Source organism: Rhinoraja longicauda, chromosome 2 (genome assembly GCF_053455715.1).
Source record: "Rhinoraja longicauda isolate Sanriku21f chromosome 2, sRhiLon1.1, whole genome shotgun sequence".
In the NCBI taxonomy this organism is placed as follows: domain Eukaryota; kingdom Metazoa; phylum Chordata; class Chondrichthyes; order Rajiformes; family Arhynchobatidae; genus Rhinoraja; species Rhinoraja longicauda.
In genome coordinates, this window is record NC_135954.1 from 34,022,449 (window position 1) to 34,047,665 (window position 25,217).

The 25,217-nt window shown below is 41.9% G+C and overlaps 1 protein-coding gene across 8 annotated transcripts in view; it reads right to left on the reverse strand.

The window, feature by feature from the left end:
• The window catches only part of adam22 (ADAM metallopeptidase domain 22), a 230,863-nt gene that overhangs the window by 106,349 nt on the left and 99,297 nt on the right, over positions 1-25,217 (reverse strand). For all 8 annotated transcript variants that reach the window (XM_078416827.1, XM_078416844.1, XM_078416837.1 and 5 more), the window contains exons 7-11: positions 14,150-14,219; positions 12,582-12,646; positions 11,459-11,533; positions 7,910-7,981; positions 2,994-3,160 (exon numbers count right to left, since the gene is read on the reverse strand). In XM_078416827.1, coding sequence (XP_078272953.1) covers positions 2,994-3,160; positions 7,910-7,981; positions 11,459-11,533; positions 12,582-12,646; positions 14,150-14,219 — 449 coding nt within the window. The remainder of the gene's footprint in view (positions 1-2,993; positions 3,161-7,909; positions 7,982-11,458; positions 11,534-12,581; positions 12,647-14,149; positions 14,220-25,217) is intronic.

Sequence of the window (25,217 nt, forward strand, 5' to 3'; positions counted from 1 at the left end):
TCACGGGGAGAACGTACAAACTCCGTACAGACAGCACCCGTAGTCAGGATCGAACTCGGGTCTCCAGCGCTGCATTCGCTGTAAGGCAGCAACTCTACCGCTGCACTACCGTGCCGAAATGATTCAAATATTTTCTTGGGAATTGTTGTAATAAGCATTCCCTCTGATAGGACAGGTTTTGATGCAAATCTGTTTGAAATGTTTGAATCCATTTGCACATGTGTATCCATATTGTGACCACTAGGTGACAGTGTGGGACAGCATACAATCTCACTGCAACAAAGATTGGCACTGCACCAAGTAATCCCAATGAAGTCCTTCTAATAGGACTCGTTAAAATTCACCTGAATATTTTTACTGACCAAATATCTATACATTTGTTTGTTTAATTTTCAAGCACATTTTTCATCCAAGTGTAATTTTGTCCATCCTCTCAAATTTGCATACAAACTCAAGAAAATTATTTGTAAAATATGTTTATATATTTTTTTCTTTTTGTTTAAAATTCAAAAATGTATTTTTAATATTTTAACGTTTTGTGGACACAACTTAATAACTCTGACATTATTGGCTCTCCTGTCCCCTGCCTCCTCCACACATTACAGTTGAAATCTTCTCCTGGTGTGTGTGGAGTGGATGAGGAAGTGGGATAATAACAAGTGTGAACGAGTGATCGATGGACAGTGGATCTGGTGGGCTGAAGGACCTGTTTCCACGCTGTGTCTCGAAACTAAACTAAACTGAATTTCAAATCTTCAAAGGGATCCAACGCTTGATATGATATTCTGCGTAGTTTAAAGTTTGAAGATATCATAGATTCACGCTGTAGGAATGCAGTGGAGCACATATATCAAAAATCCAGGACAGCCACCCAAACATTCACAATGTCTTTTTTCTACTGGACACTGATGGTTTGCGCCATGTACTACCTTAATTTTTATGGCATCATCATCTCTCACAATTTATTTTTATTTTATCAGCACAGCCATTGTTGTGATCATAAGCAAAACCATTGTTGGGTCAGTTGAATCACAACATGACATGAGTAATCATTACAACCAACATTACACTTGGTTTGTGATTCTGCCAGGAAACAACCAGGGTCACAAGTGGAAAAAAAACCCAAAATTCAACGGCTTTCATATGACGATTGTGGTCAGCTACTAAACGGCACAAATGTGTAAGACAATGCATTTGGCAGTGAAAGAAACAGTTCCTTAACACACTAACTACAGGATGAAACTCTGTGAGGCAGTCGCTGAACACATTATATATCAATAATTAATGTCATAGTGACAGACATGTTGGATGAAGGATCGGGTGTCCATGTTTAAAGTCCTGATTTTACTAATACCTATTGATGACGTGTATATGAAACCAACAGGATCTTTCATCTCTGCTGCTTACACCTAAATAAGGCAGCTGAAGGGATATAAGTAACTAGACTGCACCAGATAACTGATTCAATTCTGCAAAGAAAAAATATATTTTGTAAGAATATATGATTGTAAGAATTACCATCATAATTATGCAATGATAGAGAATCTAGGAATTATAGATAAGTCACCACGTTCCAAATCTACAGTATTTAATAAAACAAATTCAGGGATACATTGTCAGAAGCCTATGCAACTATGATATGCAACTGTGCCTGGGCAACTGAACATTAGCATTAACTCTCTACAACCAGGCCATGCCCCCACACACACTGTTTGATAGGCTGTAAATGCACTCTTCAGTAATGCAGAATCATGCTGTGCCTATGCTTGGCACCAGGTTAGCACAGGGTCTCATCCTCAGCTCCACCCACAGCTGCCTTCTCTGCAACAAACATGGAGAATGTTGGGAGTGCTCAGCAGGTCAGGCAGCATTGGGAGGGATAGAAGCATAGTCAATGAATCTGATCAAGGACTTGTCATGGATCCTTGACCTGGAACTCCAGTGCCTTCTTTGACGCTCTTCCACCATCCTTCCCATGTAACTGAACAGTAGCCATTGGCATTCTGGCTGCACGAAAGATCTGTTTGCCCATCAGCCCTGCCTTCGTACACTCCCACATGTAGCCTTTACCATCCATTATATATTGTTTGATCGCAGTTTCAAATCTTTCCCTTGCTGCTGTTCTACGTCTCCCTGAGCAACATATGTGCGAGGATCGCTAGTCGGTGCAGACTCGGTGGGCTGAAGGGACTGTTTCCATGCTGTATCTCTAAAACTAAGACTTCCACAACAACATTTCCTTTCCACATGCTCCGATTACCCAAGTACAGTAATCCATGCATCCCAGTACATCAATCCCACTGTCTAGAACTTTTGTCTCAAAACACATTACCTCTCATCCTGTTTCATAAACCTACTTGAAACCCACTTTTTTCAACTTCCGGTGACCAGCCTCAATGCTTCTCCATTATTTGTTTGTAAAGCATTTTTGGAGCTCTTTTAAATTGAATGAGCTATTAAATGTCCAGTTTGTGCAAGTCATCATGCCTATCCAAAGTATTTTAATTTCCAAGTTCAATGTTGCTCTTTTGCTGCCTGAGGTAACCCAGTAAGATTAGAATAATATTATTTTCAGCAATGTACCAGGCTATCTCATACATTTACATGCAGCCAAGGCAAAACACAAATCAGTTACTTCAATTCGCCTAACAATGTTGAAGGCACACCTGATCTTCCAGATTAGCAGGGATGATACTTTCTCAAAGATCCCTTTCTGCCTATAAGATGACCATTTACTGATGCCAGGGAAAATAGCAAAAAGGTGGTCAGCACCCAGGTTAATGCACAAAATAAGTCATGAGAATAAAATAAAATAATTAGCAATTGCTGTGATAAAACACTCCAATCAAATTATAATTTCTGAATTATCATCTAACTTCGACTTTATGATTGTTACTGTTACTGCCTCGAATAAGAGCCCTTAAAAACAGAGTAAGGATTTCAACTTCAGTACTGCTCCATAATCTAAGAAATTATTCATTTGAACGACTTACGAAAATAGATGAATGGCATCACTCTTCTCTTTGACCAAATCTCTCCTGTACTTCATAAACTCTCGCAGAGTTACCTGAGGGTTTACGTCTATGGGGAACTTGTTGTCAATTGACCAGGTTTCCATAGCGACCAGTACAATTCTGGTGTTGAGCTGTTTCTTGAAAATCTAATATAAAGAATGAAATATAAATTAAAACAGCACCTATTTTTATTCATGATCTTCAGTCATATATGGTGCATTCCCATTCAAAAATACAGTGCAGGTTCAATAAAATTCCATGAAAACAATATTAAATAAATAACAGCATTTAAAAGACATTTGAGCAGGTAGATAAGAAAAGTTTAGAAGGATATGGGCCACACATGGACAGATGGGACTAACATAGATGGGACACCTTGGTCAGCATGAACTAATTGGGCCGAAGGATGTGTTTCTGTGCTGTATGTCTCAATGATTCTAAAATACAATTGCCACATACATACTTTAGTTTAGTTTAGAGATACAATGCAGAAACAGGCCCTTCAGACCACTGAGTCCACGCCGACCAACAATCCCCACACACTGACGCTATCCTACACACATTAGGGACAATTTACAATTATACCAAGCCAATTAACCTACAAACTTGTACATCTGGAGTGTGTGGGGAAACCTGAGATCCCGGAAAAAACCCCACGTAGGTCGTGGGGACAACGTACAAACTCTGTATAGACAAGCACCCATAGTCAGGATCGAACCCCGGTCTTTGACGCTGCAAGGCAGCAATGCTACCGCTGCGCCACTGTGCCGCAGGTTTGAGTCCAGCATAAAAACAGTGACAGGGAAGATCATCGGCAGGTTCTCTCTGTACCGCTCACTGTCACTTCATCAGAAATTAATTGAAAATAGGTGAGAAATGATAACGTGGATTGAGTCTCCCTGAATTTGTTTACAGCATCTAGATGGCAAGTCAAACATTCATTGACAATTTTTCTCAAATGACCTTTTAAAAATAATCCTGAGATTATGAAATGTATGAAAACAATTGGGCCAAATTCAGTTTGACTAGTCACTGCTCATTCTTGCCAAAAATGGGCAGGTCGGACTAACATAGATGGGGCATCTTGGTCACTAACACCAAGATTGCATGCACTTCTTCCAGGGCTATCTGTCAGAGGCAGCTAGGTCTGGTTTTATACTTCTCCTTGATGGCCTTTTGCGATGTTGCAACTCTCCAAGGCCTTTCTAATTGTCCTGAAATATTTGGTCAGAGACGTTTAAAAAGAATTACGATGGATTTAATTTTTTTAAATTTAAAACTGAAAGTTTTTTTTTAAATGTACATACAGCATATTGAAGTCATGTAAATTAATTTAAAAACATTAACTAAAATACTTTTTTACAAGTTTTTATCTCTACAGTTAAGGTCAGAAACCCTGTTGAAGTGAATGGAACCACACTACATAAATGCATGACCAGATGCAAAAAGCACCTGGCCCCTCAGCTTGATAGGTTTTGCTACATCCTGGCCTCAGTGGTGAGAGCAGCTGCAAAACAGGAGGTCACAGACCATGGCATCTAACCTCCAGTGAGTCTCTGATTTATCCATTTCAACATGCAGGTGAGGGAGTGAAAGACAAGCTGACATATGAAGAGTATCAGAAAATAACTGCAGATGCTGGTACAAATCGAAGGTATTTATTCACAAAATGCTGGAGTAACTCAGCAGGTCAGGCAGCATCTCGGGAGAGAAGGAATGGGCGACGTTTCGGGTCGAGACCCTTCTTCAGACTGATCTTTTCGGGTCGAGACCCTTCTTCAGACTGTGGTGTGGAGATTACTAGGTGAAGGTATGTACATTTTAGGACAATAAAATCAATTAAGCAATTTAAAACATGAATGAAAAAAATGCTAAATCACTCAAAGATTTATTGAAGTAATTATATCAAACTCAAGTAGTTTAAAAATGGAATTATCTTACATTTAGCATTCTCTCTTGCAGCCACTTCTCCTCATATAAATGCATAGGTTTGCTGTTAGTGTTCCAGGTCCACCCTTACACAAGTCCAATTAGTAGATTCCCCTCGATACATTCTGGAGCATTCAGCAGTTTACAGCCCACTGTTGGGCTCCACGTAGCACCCATGACCTCAAGCCCAGCCAGCAAGTTGAGGACTTCACATGGAGTCTTGGAACCTCTGGGCAACACGGTTGCGCAGCGGTAGAGTTGCTGCCTTACAATGCTTACAGCGCCAGAGACCCAGGTTCGATCCTGGCTACGGCTGCTTGTCTGTACAGAGTTTGTACATTCTTCCCGTGACCTGAGTAGGTTTTCTCGGAGAACTTTGGTTTCCTCCCACACTCCAAAGACGTACAGGTTTGTAGGCTAATTGGCTTGGTATAAATGTAAAAATTGTGTAGGATAGTGTTAATGTGCAGAGATTGTTGGTCGGTGCAAACTCGATGGGCTGAAGGGCCTGTTTCTTCGCTGTATCTGACAGTTATGGGAGAGGGTTAATGCTGGCAGTTTGACATGGGACTGCCTGCATGTTCCAGCTCCTTTTATATTGGATACTGCACACAGTCTGGATGCAATAGGCTGCATCTATATTTCAATACAAGGTCATTAACCTGAAGCATTGCCTGACCATGTAAGTATTTCCAGCATTCTGTTTTTATTTCAGTTTTTATTGCTATGCAACTACTAAGTTATTTTATTTTTAAGAAATGGGTTACAAAAGTACTTAAAATAATCATTATAATTGGAATAAAATGAAGAAAACTTTTTAAGACACTAGAAACTTTGAGGATTTTGCAGTGATTATTCCATTAATCCTCACGTGTCAAAAATCGAGCTGCTGGAAGAGCTCGGAGGGTCGGGCAACATCTGTGAAGTCAGAGGGATGGTCAACATCTATGCTGGAAACCGTGCATCCAACTAAAGAAATCTCACTGTATCAAATTATTGGCTCATGCTCTACTGCCAATAATAATTTCAATAGATTTTGTATTCATTGGAAGTATCAAAAATGTGTAAAACATGCACGCATTCTCTCAATTCAGTTGGTTACTATGTTCTGTTAATATGAATATCAACAAACCATGTCTGTCTCATTTTAGCTCAATTGAACTCTATGATTTACATTGCATTCAGAAAGTATTCAGGACCCCTTCACTTCTTCCACATTTTGTCATGTTAAAGTCTTATTTAAAAATGGATTACATATATTTTTTTACGATCAATCTATACACAATACTCCATAATAAAAAAGTGAAAACAGGTGTTTAGAAATCTTTGCAAAGTAATTAAAAAGAGATAACTGAAATATCACATTTTCATAAATATTCAGACCCTTTACTCAGTACTTTGTTGAGGCACCTTTGGCAGCGATTACAGCCTCAAGTCTTCTTGGGTATGACGCTACAAGCTTGGAACACCTGTATTTGGGTAATTTCTATTCTTTTCTGCAGATCCTCTCAAGCTCTGTCAGGTTGGATGGGGAGCATTGATGCACAGCTATTTTCAGGTCCCTCCAGAGATGTTCCATCGGGTTCAAGTCCGGGCTCTGGCTGGGCCACTCAAAGACATTCACAGACTTGTCACGAAGCCACTCCTGCGTTGTCTTGGCTGTGTGCTTAGGGTCGTTTTCCTGTTGGAAGGTGAACCTCCATCCCAGTCTGAGGCCCAGAATGCTCTGGAGCAGGTTTTCATCAAGGATCTCTCTGTACTTTGCTCCGTTCATCTTTCCCTCGATCCTGACTAGTCTCCCAGTTCCTGCCGCTGAAAACATCCCCACAGCATGATGCCGCCACCACCATGCTTCACTGTAGGTATGATATTGGTCAGGTGATGAGCGGTGCCGCTTGGCATTCAGGGAAAGAGTTCAATCTTGGTTTCATCAGACCAGAGAGTCTTATTTCTCATGGTCGGAGAGTCCTTAAGGTGCCTTTTGGCAAACTCCAAGCGGGCTGTCATGTGCCTTTTACTGAGGAGTGGCTTCCATCTGGCCACTATACCATAAAGGCCTGATTGGTGGAGTGCTGCAGATATAGCTGTCCTTCTGGAAGGTTCTCCATCTCCATAGAGGAACTCTGGAGCTCTGTCAGAGTGACCATCGGGTTCTTGGTCACCTCCTTGACCAAGGCCCTTTTCACCCGATTGCTCAGTTTGGCCGGGCTGCCCGTTCTATGAAGAGTTCTGGTGGTTCCAAAATTATTCCATTTAAGAATGATGGAGGCCACTGTGCTCTTCAGGACCTGCAATGCTGCAGAAATTGTTTTATACCCTTCCCCAGATCTGTGTCTCGACACAATCCTGTCTCGGAAGTCTACGGACAATTCCTTCGTCTTCATGGCTTGGTTTTTGCTCTGACATGCACTGTCAACTGTAGGACCTTATATAGACAGGTGTGTGCCTTTCCAAATCATGTACAATCAATGTAATTTACCATTGATGGATTCCAATCAAGTTGTAGAAACATCTCAAGGATAATCAATGGAAACAGGATGAACCTAAACTCAATTTTGTGTGTCATAGCAAAAGGTCTGAATACTGAATACTTACGTGATATTTCAGTTATTTTGCTTTTTTATTCTGGGGTATTGTGTGTAGATTGATGATAAAAAAAAAAATTAATCCATTTTAAAATAAGGCTGTAATGTAACAAAATGTGGAAAAAGTCAAGGGGCCTGAATACTTTCTGAATGCACTGTTGAGGATGACTAACCATAAATAATCTTGATTAAATGGGAGTGAACTTTAAACTTGTGTCTATCTTTTTTCACTTGCTCCAAATTGAGAAATGAACACTGCGCAGCAGCAAAGAGAATTAGACACTGTTGTTTTTCCATATTCTAGTTAAAACTGAGGCAAATAGCCTTTGATAATACTATCTTAACATTGGTGCTTTATTCAGAGATAACATGATCACTCACCATATCTGCTAAGTTCACAATTGATTTTGCAAAGTTGTTTGTGAGTCCCACAGATAAACGGTGTTTTTTAAACTATAACAAGAGGGGAAAAAAGCTGTGAACTTGTGCAATCCAAACATTTCAGGCACTTAAATACCATTACAATACTTAACTGAGACTGGATGAATCAGCCTTCAAGATTCTTTTTTTATAACGAGTAAGAAGTATTTCTGCATATTTTACATTGAATCAATATCCATGAAAGGAATGAAATGGAAAAAATAATATTCACTACATAAGTGGAAACTGCAGCAAGGCAAGGGTTAAGATAACATGCAGCTAACTGTATCTGCACAGCAGAGCAACAATCTTGCGAGCTTGTCTGCACAGAACAATGACCTTGGGAGCATCTCTGTTCTAAGAGTAAGGAATAACTGCCCCCTTCGATCAGAATGAATTAAAAAATAAAAATAGTGCAGTAAACCCACTTATAATGGTGCATGGGGACGGGGAAAGGTGTCCCTTATTGCCAATTGTCTGATATAACCAAGAAAGGGATTATCATTGTATAAGTAGAAGAAACAAACAACTGCAGTTGCTGGTTAATACACAAAAGGACATGAAGTGCTGGAGTAACTCAGCCGGTCAGGCAGCATCTCTGAAGAACATGGATAGGTGACGTTTCAGGTCGAAACCATTCAGGAATATTGGTCCGGAACTGGGGCCAGAATCCAGGTGAGTTGATGGCCCTGGCCTGCTGGCAGTCAGAGGGGGAGGCAAAGGTCAGCGGAGTCAATGGTCGTGACTCGCAGGTAGCTGGAGTGCAGTAAGGGTCACTGGTGGCGTTGATGGCATCAGGAGTAGCCTGGAAACTGCTAAGGAAGCTGTGTTGGCCGGCGGTGGCAGCAGTAGATTCAGCCCAGAAGTGCCCGGGGAGGGGGTGCAGGCCAGGGGTGACATGAGCAGCCCAGCCTGGCAGCGACTGGGGAGACGGTGCGAGCTGGGGTGGCATCAGCAGCCGTCGGTCGGTCCATCCACTATAACCGGAATCCATTATAAAAAGGTCCATTAACACAAGGGTTTACTGTAGGTAGTTTTTATTGGCTACTAACACAAATAAGAATGTATCGGGTTTGGTGATTAGAATGTAGTTTCGATTGCTTATTAATATTTATCAGAATGTATCGAGATTGGTAATTTGTCATGATAATAAGGAATTAAAGAGTGCACAAGATTCCAATTGGTCAATGTCTGTATAAAAGTTGATATTTCCAAGTAGAATTTTAGAACAGTACAGTAACTGGGACTATGCTGCTGTTATTCTGCATGTAAATAAAGTAGTGTCTGGGAAACGAATGCAAGTTGTCAGAGTCCAATTGATTGGCGATGACAAGTCTCAGAATAATTACACACATGAAATCAGAGTCTTACTATAAAAATAGATTAACAACTTCCAAAAACGTTGGCACTGACGGAAAATGTAAAAAAAAGTTGACAAAATGGCCGCCTCTTTCAAAGACCCTAGTTCTGTAAGATACTTCTGTGATCATTGCTCATTCAAGATTTTAGATTCTGTATGCGATTAAAAACATAACTTTTCCTAAAATACTGCCAACACAGTGAACAAATCATATGAAATAACTACAATTACTGTTGCATTTTCTAAATAAAGTTAAAGTATTAACTGCTTTACTGGCACTCATTGAAAATACATTGGTCTCTTGAATAAACTGTGATGACAATTGTGTGCATACAGCAGCTCTGGGGTTCACTTCATATTCAGTGCAATGAACTCTTCTGTTCTATTCCTCAGCTGCTCGCTTATGGTCCAATTCTACCAACAAATTATCTGACACCAACTTGGTCTCAAGAATGTGGTCAATTTCCACCTGACAAGCTCCGACAATTCCCCATGACGAATGAAGACAACGGAAGCCCTGGCAAGAGTCAAAAGGACATCCTGACAATAACTACTTGCTTGGATTGTCCCAATGAGGCTGCTCTACGAGACCACCAAGCCAGCAATGTTGCAATTCATTGGCTGTTGGTGGGCAGGCAGTGATCAAGGTGGTTTCTCCATAGCAACAGAGAAAGTTATTTTTGTGAAGTACAATCAAACACTTTAGTTCTACCTATTCCTCGCATATATTTGAGTTTGCCTTTCAAAGTCCGTGTCACCTCTATTCATCTCTATTACCAGTGAAATTAATTGAAGACTATTTTATGCAATCTCCAACTAGTTCTACATTTTTCGAACCTCTGGATGCTGAGTTCTGGTCTGTTCTGAACACAACGTTCTGTTGTGGATCTGGGTATTTCCTGCCAGTTCTTTTACTTTAGTCATACTCCGACTTGTTCTGTTCCTGATATGTGAAATACGGGGCTAATCTTCCAGTTATCAATCCTCTTCACGTCATCCATTTCAAATCAGTTGATTTGAACTCTGCGAACTTTGGTCACAGAAACCACTACAACCTCATGGATTCTGTTCACGGTTGTTTTCCTACATCCTAGAAAAACTGACCGAGAGAACTTTATCCCCAATTGGATTTGTCCTAGATTCCGTGCGGAATTCTCCGCAACTTCTTCATTCATTCTGCACTCTCCACTCCACTGCTCGAGTGTTAGATTTGCCTTGTGGCTTCCACCATCTAAGAACAATCTTTCAGTAATTAGATTCATGCCCTCTGAAATACTACTAACACTGCCTTGTCTGTCTCCAAGAGTACTTCATTTCCCTTTTATTGTGTCCAATCCTTCCATTTCAAAACAAAGACACTGAAACTAGAAGCAGGAGGTGGTCATTCAACACCTCGGGTCTGCGCCATCATTCAAAACATTTACGGTTGACCATCCATTTCAGTACCTTGAACTCATGTTTCTAAATCTCTTTAATGTTAAGAAATTTCTTCACCACCTCCTTGAATATATTTAATGATTTGGCTTCCAGTGCCATTTATGGAAGCTAATTTCCACAGGCTACATCTTCTAAGTGAATACATTTCTCCTGATTTCAGTTTTAAATGGTATACCCATACTGCGAGGCTGTCACTCCTGGTTCTGGATGAACCCATCATCTCTTACATCCTCCCTCCATCGAATCTGTCAAGTCCTGCTATTATTTTAAAGGTTTCTTTGACATTTCCCTTCATTTTTCTAAACTCTAATGAATGTTCATTGGTTCAATGGTTCTTTATTATCACATGTACCAAGGTAAAGTGAAATTCTTTTATTGCATACAGTTCAGTAAAAATATTGTCAATGTAAGCCTAATTGACCAATCTCTCCTCATACATCAATCAGGAATCAGTCCAGTAAACCCTCAATGCACTCTCCCTGTCCTTTCTCTGGTAACAGATCAAGACTGCACAAAACTTCAGATGGTCTCGCCAAGGCCTTGTACAGCAGTAGCACACAATCATTGCTCCGGTACCCAAATCCTTGTGTAATGAAGACCAATGCACCACATGGATTTTTGCTTGAGGAAAGTCATATTATTGCAATGTTTTATTCTGTAAATTATGTCAAAGGATCAAATATCACATAATTGATATTGGATGTGGTCATTACCATAAAATGATCATTAACAACCATCAGCTCAATGTACTTTGTCTCATCATGAACATCCCGCCGAAATCGTTGCATCTGCAACAAAAAACAAAACTGGTTAAGTAGGAAACTATACGTGACTGTTCAGCTAAATACCAATCCAACTCAATTTACAAATTTGCAGATGACACCTCTGTGGACATCAAATAATGATGAGACGGAGTACAGGAATGAGATTGAGAACCTCATAACCTGGTGCCAAGACGACAACCTCTCCCTCAATGTCAGCAAGACAAAGGAGATTGTGATTGACTTCAGGAAGCGAAACGGTACACATACCCAGGTAGACATTGATGGTGCCGAAGTAGAGATGGTCGAAAGCTTCAAGTTCCTAGGAGTAAATATCACCAGTAATTTATCCTGGAGCAGCCACATCAAACCTATGGCCAAGGAAGCACACCAATGCTTCTACTTTCATAGAAGGCTCTGGAAGTTTGACATGTCTCCCAACAACACACCAATTTCCACAGATGCGCCATGGAAAGCATTTTATCAGGATGCATTGCAGCATGGATTGGGAACACAAGAAATTGCAGAGAGGTGTGGACATAGCCCAGGCCATCACACTAACCAACCTCCCTTCCATAGCCTACATAATCAACACACCACACTGCCTCAGCAAGGGCACTAGTATAATCAAGGACCAGTCTCACCCCAGTCACACATAGGTACAGAAGTTTTTAAATGCCTACCACCAGATTCAGGGACAGTTTCTTCCCAGCTGTTATCAGGCAACTGAACAGTCCTCTCATCAGCTGGAGTGTGGTCCTGACCTCCCATCTACCTCATTTCATTAGAGACCTTTGAACTATCTTTAATTGGACTTTATCTTGCACTATATGTTGTGCCCTTTATCCATGTACCGTGGAATCTGTGGAGGGAATGGGTGGGGGCATTTCGGGACAGGGCCCTTCTTCAGGTTTAAGCATTACAGAGTTTAATGTTTAAACCTTATTTTTAAACCAATGGTTTGTTTGAACAGTAAAATATAAAGTGAACCAACTATCCATATAAATCTAAATCTATCATATATTCTCTGATTTACTTTTTCATTCATTTGATATCCTAAAATATATTGACAAACCTGTCTTTTCTTCCTCGAAAGACCAGAATTCCCAGCCAGACCAAAATCATTTCTTCCAACCTTTTCTGAAATATAGGAAACACGAAAGGTTTATTTGGTCCAAACATTGTTGGATTGTATGTAGGAACACAAGGTGGTCTACATATTGTGCATTACATTTAGATTAGTTTATTTCGTTTAGTTTATTATCACGTGTACCGAGGTACAGTGAAAAGCTTTTGTTGCGTACCAACCAATCAGTGGAAAGACTATACATGGGGCAGAACTGTTGATCGAGGACTACCAGCTGCCAATTCTTGGACCATACAGTTTCTTCAAGTGAAACCATGGGTGCAGTGTTCCACTGAGAAAAAGGTTCCCAACACATTGTTGCAGCCCAAGGAATGGGTGACGTTTCGGGTTGAGACCTGATGTCCGAAGAAGGGTCTCGACCTGAAAACATCACCCATTCCTTCTCTCCAGAGATGCTGCCTGTTCCACTGAGTTACTCTGGCTTTTTGTGCCTATCTTCGGGTTAAACTAGAATCTGCAGTTACTTCTTACAGACTCAGATATAAACCTCATTAACATAACTAATCAGGTTATCATGTTCAACACAGCGTTGATCTGATTTTAACATCAATAATCCCAAAGATGTTGGAGAAACAGCACGAGAGGGATTAATGTGACCTTGCCAGTAAGATCAACATTCTACTAATGAATTTTCAAAAGCAAAAAGAGCTCAAATACTTCCAGGCATGAGGGCTGACAATTCCATGGAGTAGCTGGTGCTCTCTTTCCAGCTGAGGGACTCAGAAGGAAGCTTGACAATAGTTTAAACTCATGAAGGTTTAGAGAAAACAAATGGATTTTTTTTCCAGTGACTGAGCACTCTGAAAACGATCAGAACTGCTTCTTTATAAGAAAATAACTGCAGATGCTGGTACAAATCGATTTATTCACAAAATGCTGGAGTAACTCAGCAGGTCAGGCAGCATCTGGGGAGCCTTGAAGGGTCTCGACCCGAAACGTCACCCATTCCTTCTCTCCCCAGATGCAGCCTGACCTGCTGAGTTACTCCAGTATTTTGTGAATAAACAGAACTGCTTCTTTCTTTTGCATATAATAGGTAGGATTTGGCAGATCTTGCTTGAAAGGATGGGGATACAAATTTAGAAGCAGCTTTCAAAAAGTAATTGGATACATTTTCAAAGGCAAATTAAACTATAGAGATAAGAGGAACGATAAAGATTGTTCATCATGTAAACCAGCATAGATTTGAGGGATTAAATAGCATCCAGTTATCTGTTAATGCGATTCCAAAATACCACTTTTAAGTATTCCCGCGACTTCAACTGTGGAACCTGGTTTCAGAAATCATCCATTAAATTGTCTTTAGTCTTTTCTATCTATATATATATATATATATATATATATATAAAATGTATAATCCCATATATATATATATATATATATATATATATATATATATATATATATATAATTGAGCAAAAACTCATCATCATTCCAACTAAATTTCCACATACCTACAAATCTATGAATAGTATCAAATATCACCATAATCTTACCAGGAAGTTGAAGGTATAAAGGAACATTATGGCCTGCGATCTGGTAAACTAAATGAGATTCTGTTTCATTCTGTGAAAGGAAAGAAGAAAAAAAAAATGCACAATTGAATTAAACATCCTTACTATTTCTGCAAATAAAAACCAGGAAATGTTGGAACTAAAGAGGAAGTTAGTCAACAACTGCAAATAGAAATGCCAGGATAACAATTTAAGGTTAATTTTTCATCTGGTTAGTCATAGAAGAGTACAGCACAGAAACAGGTCCTTTTGGCTCCTCACATCCAGGCTAACCACTTTGCCCATTTACACCAAAGCCATTTGCCCCCATTAGGTCTATAACCTTCCATGTCTTCATTGTTTAAGTGTCTTTCGAAATATCTCTTAAACATAGTGATTGTATCTGACTCCACCACATCCTTTGGCAGCAAGTTTTAGATATCAAACATTCTCTGTGCTAAAAAAAAGTTAGCCATCAATTCCCCATTAAAACTCCTTCCTCTCCTGGATAGAGTAGATGTAGAGAGGATGTTTCCACTAATGGGAGAGTCTGGGACCATAGGTCATAGTCTCAGCATTAAAGGATGTTCCGGAGGTTACTGAGCTGGATGATCAGCCATGATCATATTGAATGGCGGTGCAGGCTCGAAGGGCCGAATGGCCTACTCCCGCACCTATTTTCTATGTTTTCTATGTTTAGGAAGGAGATGAGGAATTTCCCTAGTCAGAGGGTGGTGAATCTATGGAATTCATTGCAACAGAAGGCTGTGAAGGCCAAGTCTGGATATTTTTAAGGCAGAGATAGCAAGATTCTTGATCAGTATGAGTGTCAGGGTTTACGGAGAGAAGGCAGGAGAATGGAGTTAAGATGGAAAGATAGATCAGCCATGATTGAATGGCAGAGTGGACTTGATGGGCCAAATGGCCTAATTCTGCGCCTATCACTTATGAATTTATAAACTTTCCATTAGCAGGGCAGGCATGCGAGGATGTGATTTTGGAGGAGTTGCAGGGCAGTACACTACCTATGCGATGTGAGACAGGCGCAAAGCATCGATAGTTTGGTGTCATGCACAGAGGACACAGTAAACATTGTGTAGGAAAATAATTGCAGATGCTGGTACAAATCAAAGATATCGCAAAATGCTGGAGTAACTCAGCGGGTCAGGCAGCATCTCAGGAGAGAAGGAATGGGTGACGTTTCGGGTCGAGATCCTTCTGCTTCTCGACCCGAAACGTCACCCATTCCTTCTCTCCTGAGATGCTACCTGACCCGCTGAGTTACTCCAGCATTTTGTGACACAGTAAACATTGATTGCTTTCCACAATCAGCTTTCTGCTAAAATTCTATCCTTAATCCCAAAAATAATATACCATGCAACAGAACTAGGCCACAGAACAAAATAGGTAATATGATCTCGGTGCAGAAGTGTTCTTATTTAACAGTGTTGTGAGGGTTTGCAGACAATTGATGGGGTTACTTTATTTCATTAAAAAACCTTCAACTACTTGAAAACAAGTCCACTGCACACGGTGACACACACTGATAAGCACGCAACAAAAGCTTTTAACTGCACCTCAGTACACCTCACAATAAACTAAAGTCAACTCACCTCAAAGAACAACTTGTAAACCCAAGATTACAACTGATAAGAACCTAGACAGAACTGTGAACAATATTCGTTTCATGGCGTGTAAGAAGGAACTGCAGATGCTGGTTTAAACCAAAGACACAAAAAACTGGAGTAACTCAGCGGGACAGGCAGCATCTCTGGAGAGAAGGAATGGGTGATGTTTCAGGTCGAGACCCTTCTTCAGACTCGGACTTCAGTCTGAAGAAGGGTCTCTATCCCTTCATGGTACAAAGCAACATGATACCCTATCACCTATATAGATAAGAATCCTAATCACCCTATATAGATAAGGATACTTGTTTTTCAGCAGTATGTTCTATGTGAAAGTTGTTTGTTGAATGTGCAGTGTCTTAGTTAGTTATGTCAGTCTTTAGTCTTTTAGTTGTAATTCCATAGTTTTTGTTTTCATAAATTCATGTTCATAAGTGATAGGAGTAGAATTAGGCCATTCGGCCCATCAAGTCTCCGCCATTCAATCAAGGCTGATCTATCTCTCCCTCCTAAACCCGTTCTCCTGCCTTCTCCCCATAACCCCTGACACACGTACTAATCAAAAATCTATCTATCTCTGCCTTAAAAATATCCATTGACTTGTCCTTTTGTTATTTATGATATGTTCAGTTTTTAGTTAAGGTCTGGAGATATTTTAATTCTTTGCTCTGATATCGTACAAACATTGTGCCTGAATAAAAAGTTTTCAACGCTATTTCTGGACCTGGCAAACCAATGGGAATTCAGTGATCCTACTGGGTGAACCACAACATGACTTGGATCAGATAAATAAATAAACACACACAGCGCCGTTAGATCAGGTGATGTTGAATCTCAGTTCACAAACTCCAAAGGAGTTCCTTGGTTTCTCAGCCTGATCTTAACACAATGTAACTGCTGCTTTCTCTGTAATGCTAAGGTGTTTTCGATTTAGTTTAGTTTATTTAGAGATACAGTGCTAAAACAGGCCCTTCGGCCCACCGAGTCCACGCCAACCAGCGATCCCCGTAAAACATTTACACTATCTGGCACGCACTAAGGACAATTAACTGTAATCTGAAGAAGGGTCTCGAACCAAAACGTCACCTATTCCTTCTCTCCAGAGATGCTGTCTGTCCCGCTGAGTTACTCCAGCTTTTTGTGTCTATCTTAGGGACAATTAATTATTATACCAAGCTCATGAGCCTACAAATCTGTTCGTCTTTGGAGTGTGGGAGGAAACCGGAGATCCCAGTGAAAGCCCATGCAGGTCACAGGGAGAATGTACAAACTCTGTACAGACAGCACCTAGTCAGGATCGAACCCAGTTTCTGACCCTTTGAAAAGCAACACAGGTCTGGCACTGAGGCTAAATGATAAGAGTGGCCTCTGAATGAATGTCCTGCCAGCAAACCCGGATGGCAAGTGTTCTTGAAATTAAATTGCCTCTGTTAATTCCAACGTTGTTTATGTAGGTGTGTGAGAAATGCCAGCATGAGATTAATCCTAAAACTGCGTACCTTATCGCAAGTTTAAAAATAAATCCTTAAATCATGGTTATGCTGAAATGTCATGTATTTTCACGCAAAACACGCTATAACTCAAATGGAATAATGTTCAAGCTGTGGGTGAAAATTATCCTGTGTCGACTGAGTAGGAGTTTACAAAACAATGCAACAAAAGTGCCATTCGTGACTGCATTTCAGAACTGATCAGAGGTCAAAACAAACTCAAGTTGGCCATTATTTTCACTGAAAATGCCTGGGGTGGAATTACATTGTGTGCATTATGCATCAGAGGAAACTTCCAACTCGCTGCTGTCTTATGGAAATAAAGCTGTTCCGAACAGAATAACAGATGTAAACCATGGGGAACAAACACAAGAAAAAATGCATTTCAATTAATAAGCAGTTCCATCAAAATTGAGCATGCTGAGAAAAGTTTGAAGAAACTAATCAATTGCCAAGATCAGATCTGCCTAAAGACAGATCTATCACAGTTTACTTAAGTACAGCTCAATGGACAAACTCATTAGACACAACCAGCAGATACCAAATCGCCCACTCACTGTGGCACTGAAGAGCAACCAGAGAAAAAAAACAGCTACGTGTCAGAAGACAGACCTTTGACATCACTTGTCCTGGTTAGAAGACCCTTGTGCAGCCCCAGTTTTTGATAACATATGGAGCATCCCATCTTCTAGGATCACCCACATCCCCTCAGTTCCAGCAAAACACACAGTGCTGGCCGGCCCAGTGGCGCAGAAGGCGAATTGCCAGTGCCGGAGACCCTGGTTCGACCCTGACTACAGGTACTGTCTGTACGGAGTCTTTACGTTCTCCCTGTGACCGCATCGGTTTTCTCCGGATGCTCCAGTTTCCTCCCACACTCCAAAGATGCAGAGGTTTGTAGGTTAATTGGCTTCGGTAAAAAAAATTGTAAATTGTTCCTAGTGTATAGGATAGTGCAAGTATACGGGGTGATCGCTGAGAAATGCAGTCTCCAAAGTCTAAAGTTTAAAGTCTAAACTCAGTGGGTCAGGCAGCATCTGCGGACGAAATGGACAGACAAGTGTGTTGGAGCCAAGGAAAGAGATATCGGGACAGGTGTTATATCTCCTGTGTTTGCAGAGGAAGGTACTTGGGGATGGGGTGTAGAGTTCATGCTAGTATTTTACCCCCAATTCTTTATGTTCCAACACTATTCACCCTCATACTGTGTGTCCTTACCAACACCCTTATGGATGCACTATTCCCACCGGCTCTCCTTGCATTTAACTCTACTAGATGCACCCACAAAGAACCCAATAGATTAGTCAAACATCATTTTGCTTACATAAATCTATGTTGACACTGCTCAGTCATATTAATAATTTCTGTGTCTTGATTTCATATCCATTGTGACAGATCTCAGCATTTTCCTCTTCAGATTCTGCCAGGATAACAGGTCAGTGATTCCCCCTTTTCTCTCCCTTTTAAAACATACATTTTTTATCCACCGATCTACAGGAACCATTCCAGAATTTACAGAATCTTGGAAAATGACAATGAAAGCATCCATTATCAATAGGCATCCTTATCAAAATTCTTTATGACTTTAGCAGATCCTTGGCATATACTAGTGTTCAGGTTCATTAACTGCTATTTTACTTTTTATTGATATTTATTTATTCTAATTCTTCATTTATAATGACTCTTAGTTCTCTCATATTCATGGTAGATTTGCGCTTATGTTAAAATTGACACAAAGTGCTTGTTTAATTCCTTGACTTTTTAATTATTCCATTGTATTAATTCCCTCATTACTCCTTGTCAGGAACCCACATTTCTCCTCATTGGTGGTTTCATTTTTACCTACCCATGGAAAATCTTTGTCTGTTTTTATGTTTTTTCCCAAATAACACCCAATATAGTGCAAAAAATAAAACAAAGTCTGAAATGCTTCGTGTGACTGTGGGAATTTAACTTTGTTCTGCCCCCCCTGACATCAGTCTGAAGAAGGGTCTCGACCCGAAACGTCACCCATCTCCTGAGATGCTGCCTGACCTGCTGAGTTACTCCAGCATTTTGTGATATCTTCGATTTGTACCAGCATCTGCAGTTATTATCCTACACTACCGTGGGAATTTAACTATTCTTCCACACTGTCATGAACACGGGCAGCACTTTGTACAGTTGGAAGGTGTACTTTATTCTAGTGAAATTTCCATCAGTGCTGAGCTGAATATGTCTGGTCACACTGACCTTGAACGTCTTTTTTTTTTCTTGTGTTAAGGGGAGGCCATTGAAAACTGAGGTGAGAAGAAACTTTTTCACCCAGAGAGTTGTGAATTTGTGGAATTCTCTGCCACAGAAGGCAGTGGAAGCCAATTCACTGGATGAATTTAGAAGAGAGTTAGATAGAGCTCTTGGGGCTAGTGGAATCAAGGGATATGGGGAGAAGGCAGTAGATGATCAGCCATGATCACAATGAATGGCAGTGCTGGCTCAAAGGGCCAAATGGCCTCCTCCTGCACCTATTTTCTATGTTTCTATGTTTCTATATTTCAATGGGAAAGAATAGTGAATCACAATAGTTAACCTTGTGAACAAACGTATGCAACCCACTCAACATTTTTGCTCTCAATTATGATATAGAAAGGCTGTATGCTTTGAGTCTGGTGAACAATCTCTGCTTGATTGTTTTCCCCATCTGACAAGTTATTGTGAATAAAGAAGTTAACCATCACTCGAAGATAGACACAAAAAGCTAGAGTAACTCAGCAGGACAGGCAGCATCTCTGGAGAGAAGGAATGGGTGATGTTTCGGGTTGAGAACTTCTTCGGACTGGTTAGGGATAAGGGAAACGAGAGATATAGACGATGATGTGGAGAGATGAAGAACAATGAATGAAAGATATGCAAAAATGTAATAATGATAAAGGAAACTGCCTAAGGAAACAGTAAGCTGTTTGTAGGGTGAAAATGAGAAGTGTGCGACTTGGGTGGGGGAGGGCTAAGGAGAGAGGGAATGCCGGGGCTACCCGTTGGCTGAGCAGTAAAGTAAGTGCTAATCACAGTTCAACAGGCAGTTTAAAAAGAGCGCCAAAAGGAAGTAGTAGTCAGTTTGAAAAGTCCGGGAGCAGAGCAAGGACGCCCGTTGGCTGAGCAGTAAAGTAAGTGCTAATCACAGTTCAACAGGCAGTTTAAGTGAGAAGTCAGGTAAATTGGACAATCAGGCAATTTAAATTGGTGATATAAGCAAGGCTCACAAAAGGGTGCAGCCCTGTTCAGGTGCAGCCCAGTGAGGGAAGTGCCCAGTGAGGGAAGTGCCCAGTGAGAAAAGTGCGAGTCTTTGGCTGCGAGTCTTCGGCAAGGAGGCTGAGGTGAGGAGGATACCATTGTTTTAAGCCAGAGCTGGTTATAGGCACAAGGTGATGGCGGAAAAGTTGGTGCGGTGTGTTTCCTGCAGGATGTGGGAAGACAGGGACGTCGCGGGAGCTTCTGGGAGCTACACCTGCAAGAACTGTGTCCAGGTGCAGCTCCTGAAGGGACGTGTGGTGGAGTTGGAGAGGCAGTTGGATGACCTCAGGGCCATCCGGGAATGCGAGAGTTTCCTCGACAGGACCTATTGTGAGGCTGTCACGCCAAGGGTCCAGGTCGAGCGAAGGTGGGAGACTGTTTCCGGGGGGAGTGGACGTGGACTACAGGAGACCCCGGTGGCTGTGCCTATTGCAAATAGGTATACCCTCTTGGGAACTGTCGGGGCAGAAGACGTTTCCAGTCCGAGTGGCGGACCTGTTGGCAAGGATACACGACAGGGGAGACCGAAGTCTGGAAGAGCCGTAGTGGTCGGTGACTCCATAGTCCGAGGGACGGATAGAAGATTCTGTGGCAGCAGGAGGGACTTGAGGATGGTCTGTTGCCTCCCTGGTGCCAGGGTTCAACACATCACAGACCGGCTTCAGAAAATCCTAGCGAGGGAAGGCGATCAACCTGAAGTCGTTGTGCACGTGGGCACGAATGACGTCGGGCGGAAGAGGAAGGAGGTGCTACAGCGGGAGTTTAGAGAGTTGGGAAAAACGCTGAGAAGTAGGACGTCGAAGGTGGTTATCTCTGGACTGCTACCGGTACCTCGTGCTGGTGAGGCCAGGAACAGAGAGATAGAGGGTATGAATTTATGGCTGAGGGACTGGTGCAGAGAGCAGGGATTTAGATTTCTGGACCACTGGGATCTCTTCTGGGCTAGGGGTGACTTGTACAAAAGGGACGGGTTGCATCTTAACAGCAGGGGGACAAACATTCTGGCAGGCAGGTTTGCTAGTGTGACACCTGTGGCTTTAAACTAAGTAGTGGGGGGGAGGGGTTAACAAATTGTGAATATGAAGATGAGGTAAAAGGGAATACAGGAGATATTGCAAAAGACTCTAGGAAGAATGGGAACAGAAGTTCCAGAGCGGAAAAGAAATTAAGGGCAGGGCCAATTGTGAACGATGTGAGAGGGGAGGTAAATACAGAAGTTAAAGTGTTGTACTTAAATGCGCGTAGTATAAAAAATAAAGTGGATGAGCTTGAGGCTCAGTTAGTCATGGGCAAGTATGATGTTGTAGGGATCACTGAGACATGGCTACAAGAGGACCAGGGCTGGGAACTGAATATTCAGGGGTACACAACGTATAGAAAAGACAGACAGGTGGGCAGAGGGGGTGGGGTTGCTCTGATGGTAAGGAATGATATTCATTCCCTTGCAAGGGGTGACATAGAATCAGGAGATGTTGAATCAGTATGGATAGAAATGAGAAATTGTAAGGGTAAAAAGACCCTAATGGGAGTTATCTATAGGCCCCCAAACAGTAGCCTCGACTTAGGGTGCAAGTTAAATCAGGAGATAAAATTGGCGTGTCAAAAATGTAATGCTACGGTGGTTATGGGAGATTTCAACATGCAGGTAGACTGGGAAAATCAGGTTGGAAATGGACCCCAGGAAAGAGAGTTTGTAGAGTGCCTTCGAGATGGATTCTTAGAACAGCTTGTACTGGAGCCTACCAGGGAGAAGGCAATTCTGGATTTAGTGTTGTGTAATGATCCTGATCTGGTAAGGGGACTAGAGGTAAAAGAGCCATTAGGAGGCAGTGATCACAACATGATAAGTTTTACTCTGCAAATGGAAAGGCAGAAGGGAAAATCGGAAGTGTCGGTATTGCAGTATAGCAAAGGGGATTACAGAGGCATGAGGCGGGAGCTGGCCAAAATTGATTGGAAGGAGGCCCTAGCAGGGAAGACGGTAGAACAGCAATGGCAGGTATTCCTGGGAATAATGCAGAGGTTGCAGGATCAATTTATTCCAAAGAGGTGGAAAGACTCTAAGGGGAGTAAGAGACACCTGTGGCTGACAAGGGAAGTCAGGGACAGCATAAAAATTAAGGAGAGGAAGTATAACATAGCAAAGAAGAGTGGGAAGACAGAGGATTGGGACTCTTTTAAAGAGCAACAAAAGTTAACTAAAAAGGCAATACGAGGAGAAAAGATGAGGTACGAGGGTAAACTAGCCAATAATATAAAGGAGGATAGCAAAAGTTTTTTTAGGTACGTGAAGAGGAAAAAAATAGTCAAGGCAAATGTGGGTCCCTTGAAGACAGAAGCAGGGGAATTTATTATGGGGAACAAAGAAATGGCAGACGAGTTAAACCGTTACTTTGGATCTGTCTTCACTGAGGAAGATACACACAATCTCCCAAATGTTCTAGGGGCTGGAGAACCTAGGGTGATGGAGGAACTGAAGGAAATCCACATTAGGCAGGAAATGGTTTTGGGTAGACTGATGGGACTGAAGGCTGATAAATCCCCAGGGCCTGATGGTCTGCATCCCAGAGTACTTAAGGAGGTGGCTCTAGAAATAGTGGAAGCATTGGAGATCATTTTTCAATGTTCTATAGATTCAGGATCAGTTCCTGTGGATTGGAGAATAGCAAATGTTATCCCACTTTTTAAGAAAGGAGGGAGAGAGAAAACGGGTAATTATAGACCAGTTAGTCTGACATCAGTGGTGGGGAAAATGCTGGAGTCAATTATAAAAGACGAAATTGCTGAGCATTTGGATAGCAGTAACGGGATCGTTCCGAGTCAGCATGGATTTACGAAGGGGAAATCATGCTTGACAAATCTACTGGAATTTTTTGAGGATGTAACTAGGAAAATTGACAAGGGAGAGTCAGTGGATGTGGTGTACCTCGACTTTCAGAAAGCCTTCGACAAGGTCCCACATAGGAGATTAGTGGGCAAAATTAGGGCACATGGTATTGGGGGTAGGGTACTGACATGGATAGAAAATTGGTTAACAGACAGAAAGCAAAGAGTGGGGATAAATGGGTCCCTTTCGGAATGGCAGGCAGTGACCAGTGGGGTACCGCAAGGTTCGGTGCTGGGACCCCAGCTATTTACGATATACATTAATGACTTAGACGAAGGGATTAAAAGTACCATTAGCAAATTTGCAGATGATACTAAGTTGGGGGGTAGTGTGAATTGTGAGGAAGATGCAATAAGGCTGCAGGGTGACCTGGACAGGTTGTGTGAGTGGGCGGATACATGGCAGATGCAGTTTAATGTAGATAAGTGTGAGGTTCTTCACTTTGGAAGTAAGAATAGAAAGGCAGATTATTATCTGAATGGTGTCAAGTTAGGAGGAGGGGGAGTTCAACGAGATCTGGGTGTCCTAGTGCATCAGTCAATGAAAGGAAGCATGCAGGTTCAGCAGGCAGTGAAGAAAGCCAATGGAATGTTGGCCTTCGTAACAAGAGGAGTTGAGTATAGGAGCAAAGAGGTCCTTCTACAGTTGTACCGGGCCCTGGTGAGACCGCACCTGGAGTACTGTGTGCAGTTTTGGTCTCCAAATTTGAGGAAGGATATTCTTGCTATGGAGGGCGTGCAGCGTAGGTTCACTAGATTAATTCCCGGAATGGCGGGACTGTCGTATGTTGAAAGGCTGGAGCGATTGGGCTTGTATACACTGGAATTTAGAAGGATGAGGGGGGATCTTATTGAAACATATAAGATAATTAGGGGATTGGACACATTAGAGGCAGATAACATGTTCCCAATGTTGGGGGAGTCCAGAACAAGGGGCCACAGTTTGAGAATAAGGGGTAGGCCATTTAGAACGGAGATGAGGAAGAACTTTTTCAGTCAGAGGGTGGTGAAGGTGTGGAATTCTCTGCCTCAGAAGGCAGTGGAGGCCAGTTCGTTGGATGCTTTCAAGAGAGAGCTGGATAGAGCTCTTAAGGATAGCGGAGTGAGGGGGTATGGGGAGAAGGCAGGAACGGGGTACTGATTGATAGTGATCAGCCATGATCGCATTGAATGGCGGTGCTGGCTCGAAGGGCTGAATGGCCTACTCCTGCACCTATTGTCTATTGTCTATTGTGAGAGAAATCAATATTCATACCACTGGGCTGTAAGCTGCCCAAGCGAAACATGAGATGCTGTTCCTCCAATTTGCATTTAGCTTCACTCTGACAAAGGAGGAGACAGAGGACAGAAAGGTCTGTGTAGGAATGGGAAGGAGAATTAAAGTGTCCAGCAACCGGGAGATCAGGTTGGTTCACGCGGGCTGAGCCAAGGTGTTCCGCAAAACGATCGCCCAGTCTATGTTTGTCTTACAGATGTATAAGAGTCCACATCTTGAACAATGGATACAGTAGATGAGGTTGGAGGCGGTGCAAATGAACCTCTGCCTAATCTGAAAGGACTGTCGGGGTCCCTGGCCAGAGTCGAGGGAGGAGGTATAGCGACAGGTGTTGCATCTTCTGCGGTTGCAGGGGAAGGTACCTGGGGAGGGGTTAGTTTGGGTGGGAAGGGATGAGTTAACCAGGGAGTTGCAGAGGGAACAGTCTCTGCGGAAGGCAGAAAGGGGTGGAGATGGGAAAATGTGGCTAGTGGTGGGATCCCGTTGGAGGTGGCGGAAATTTTGGAGGATTATGTGTTGTATGC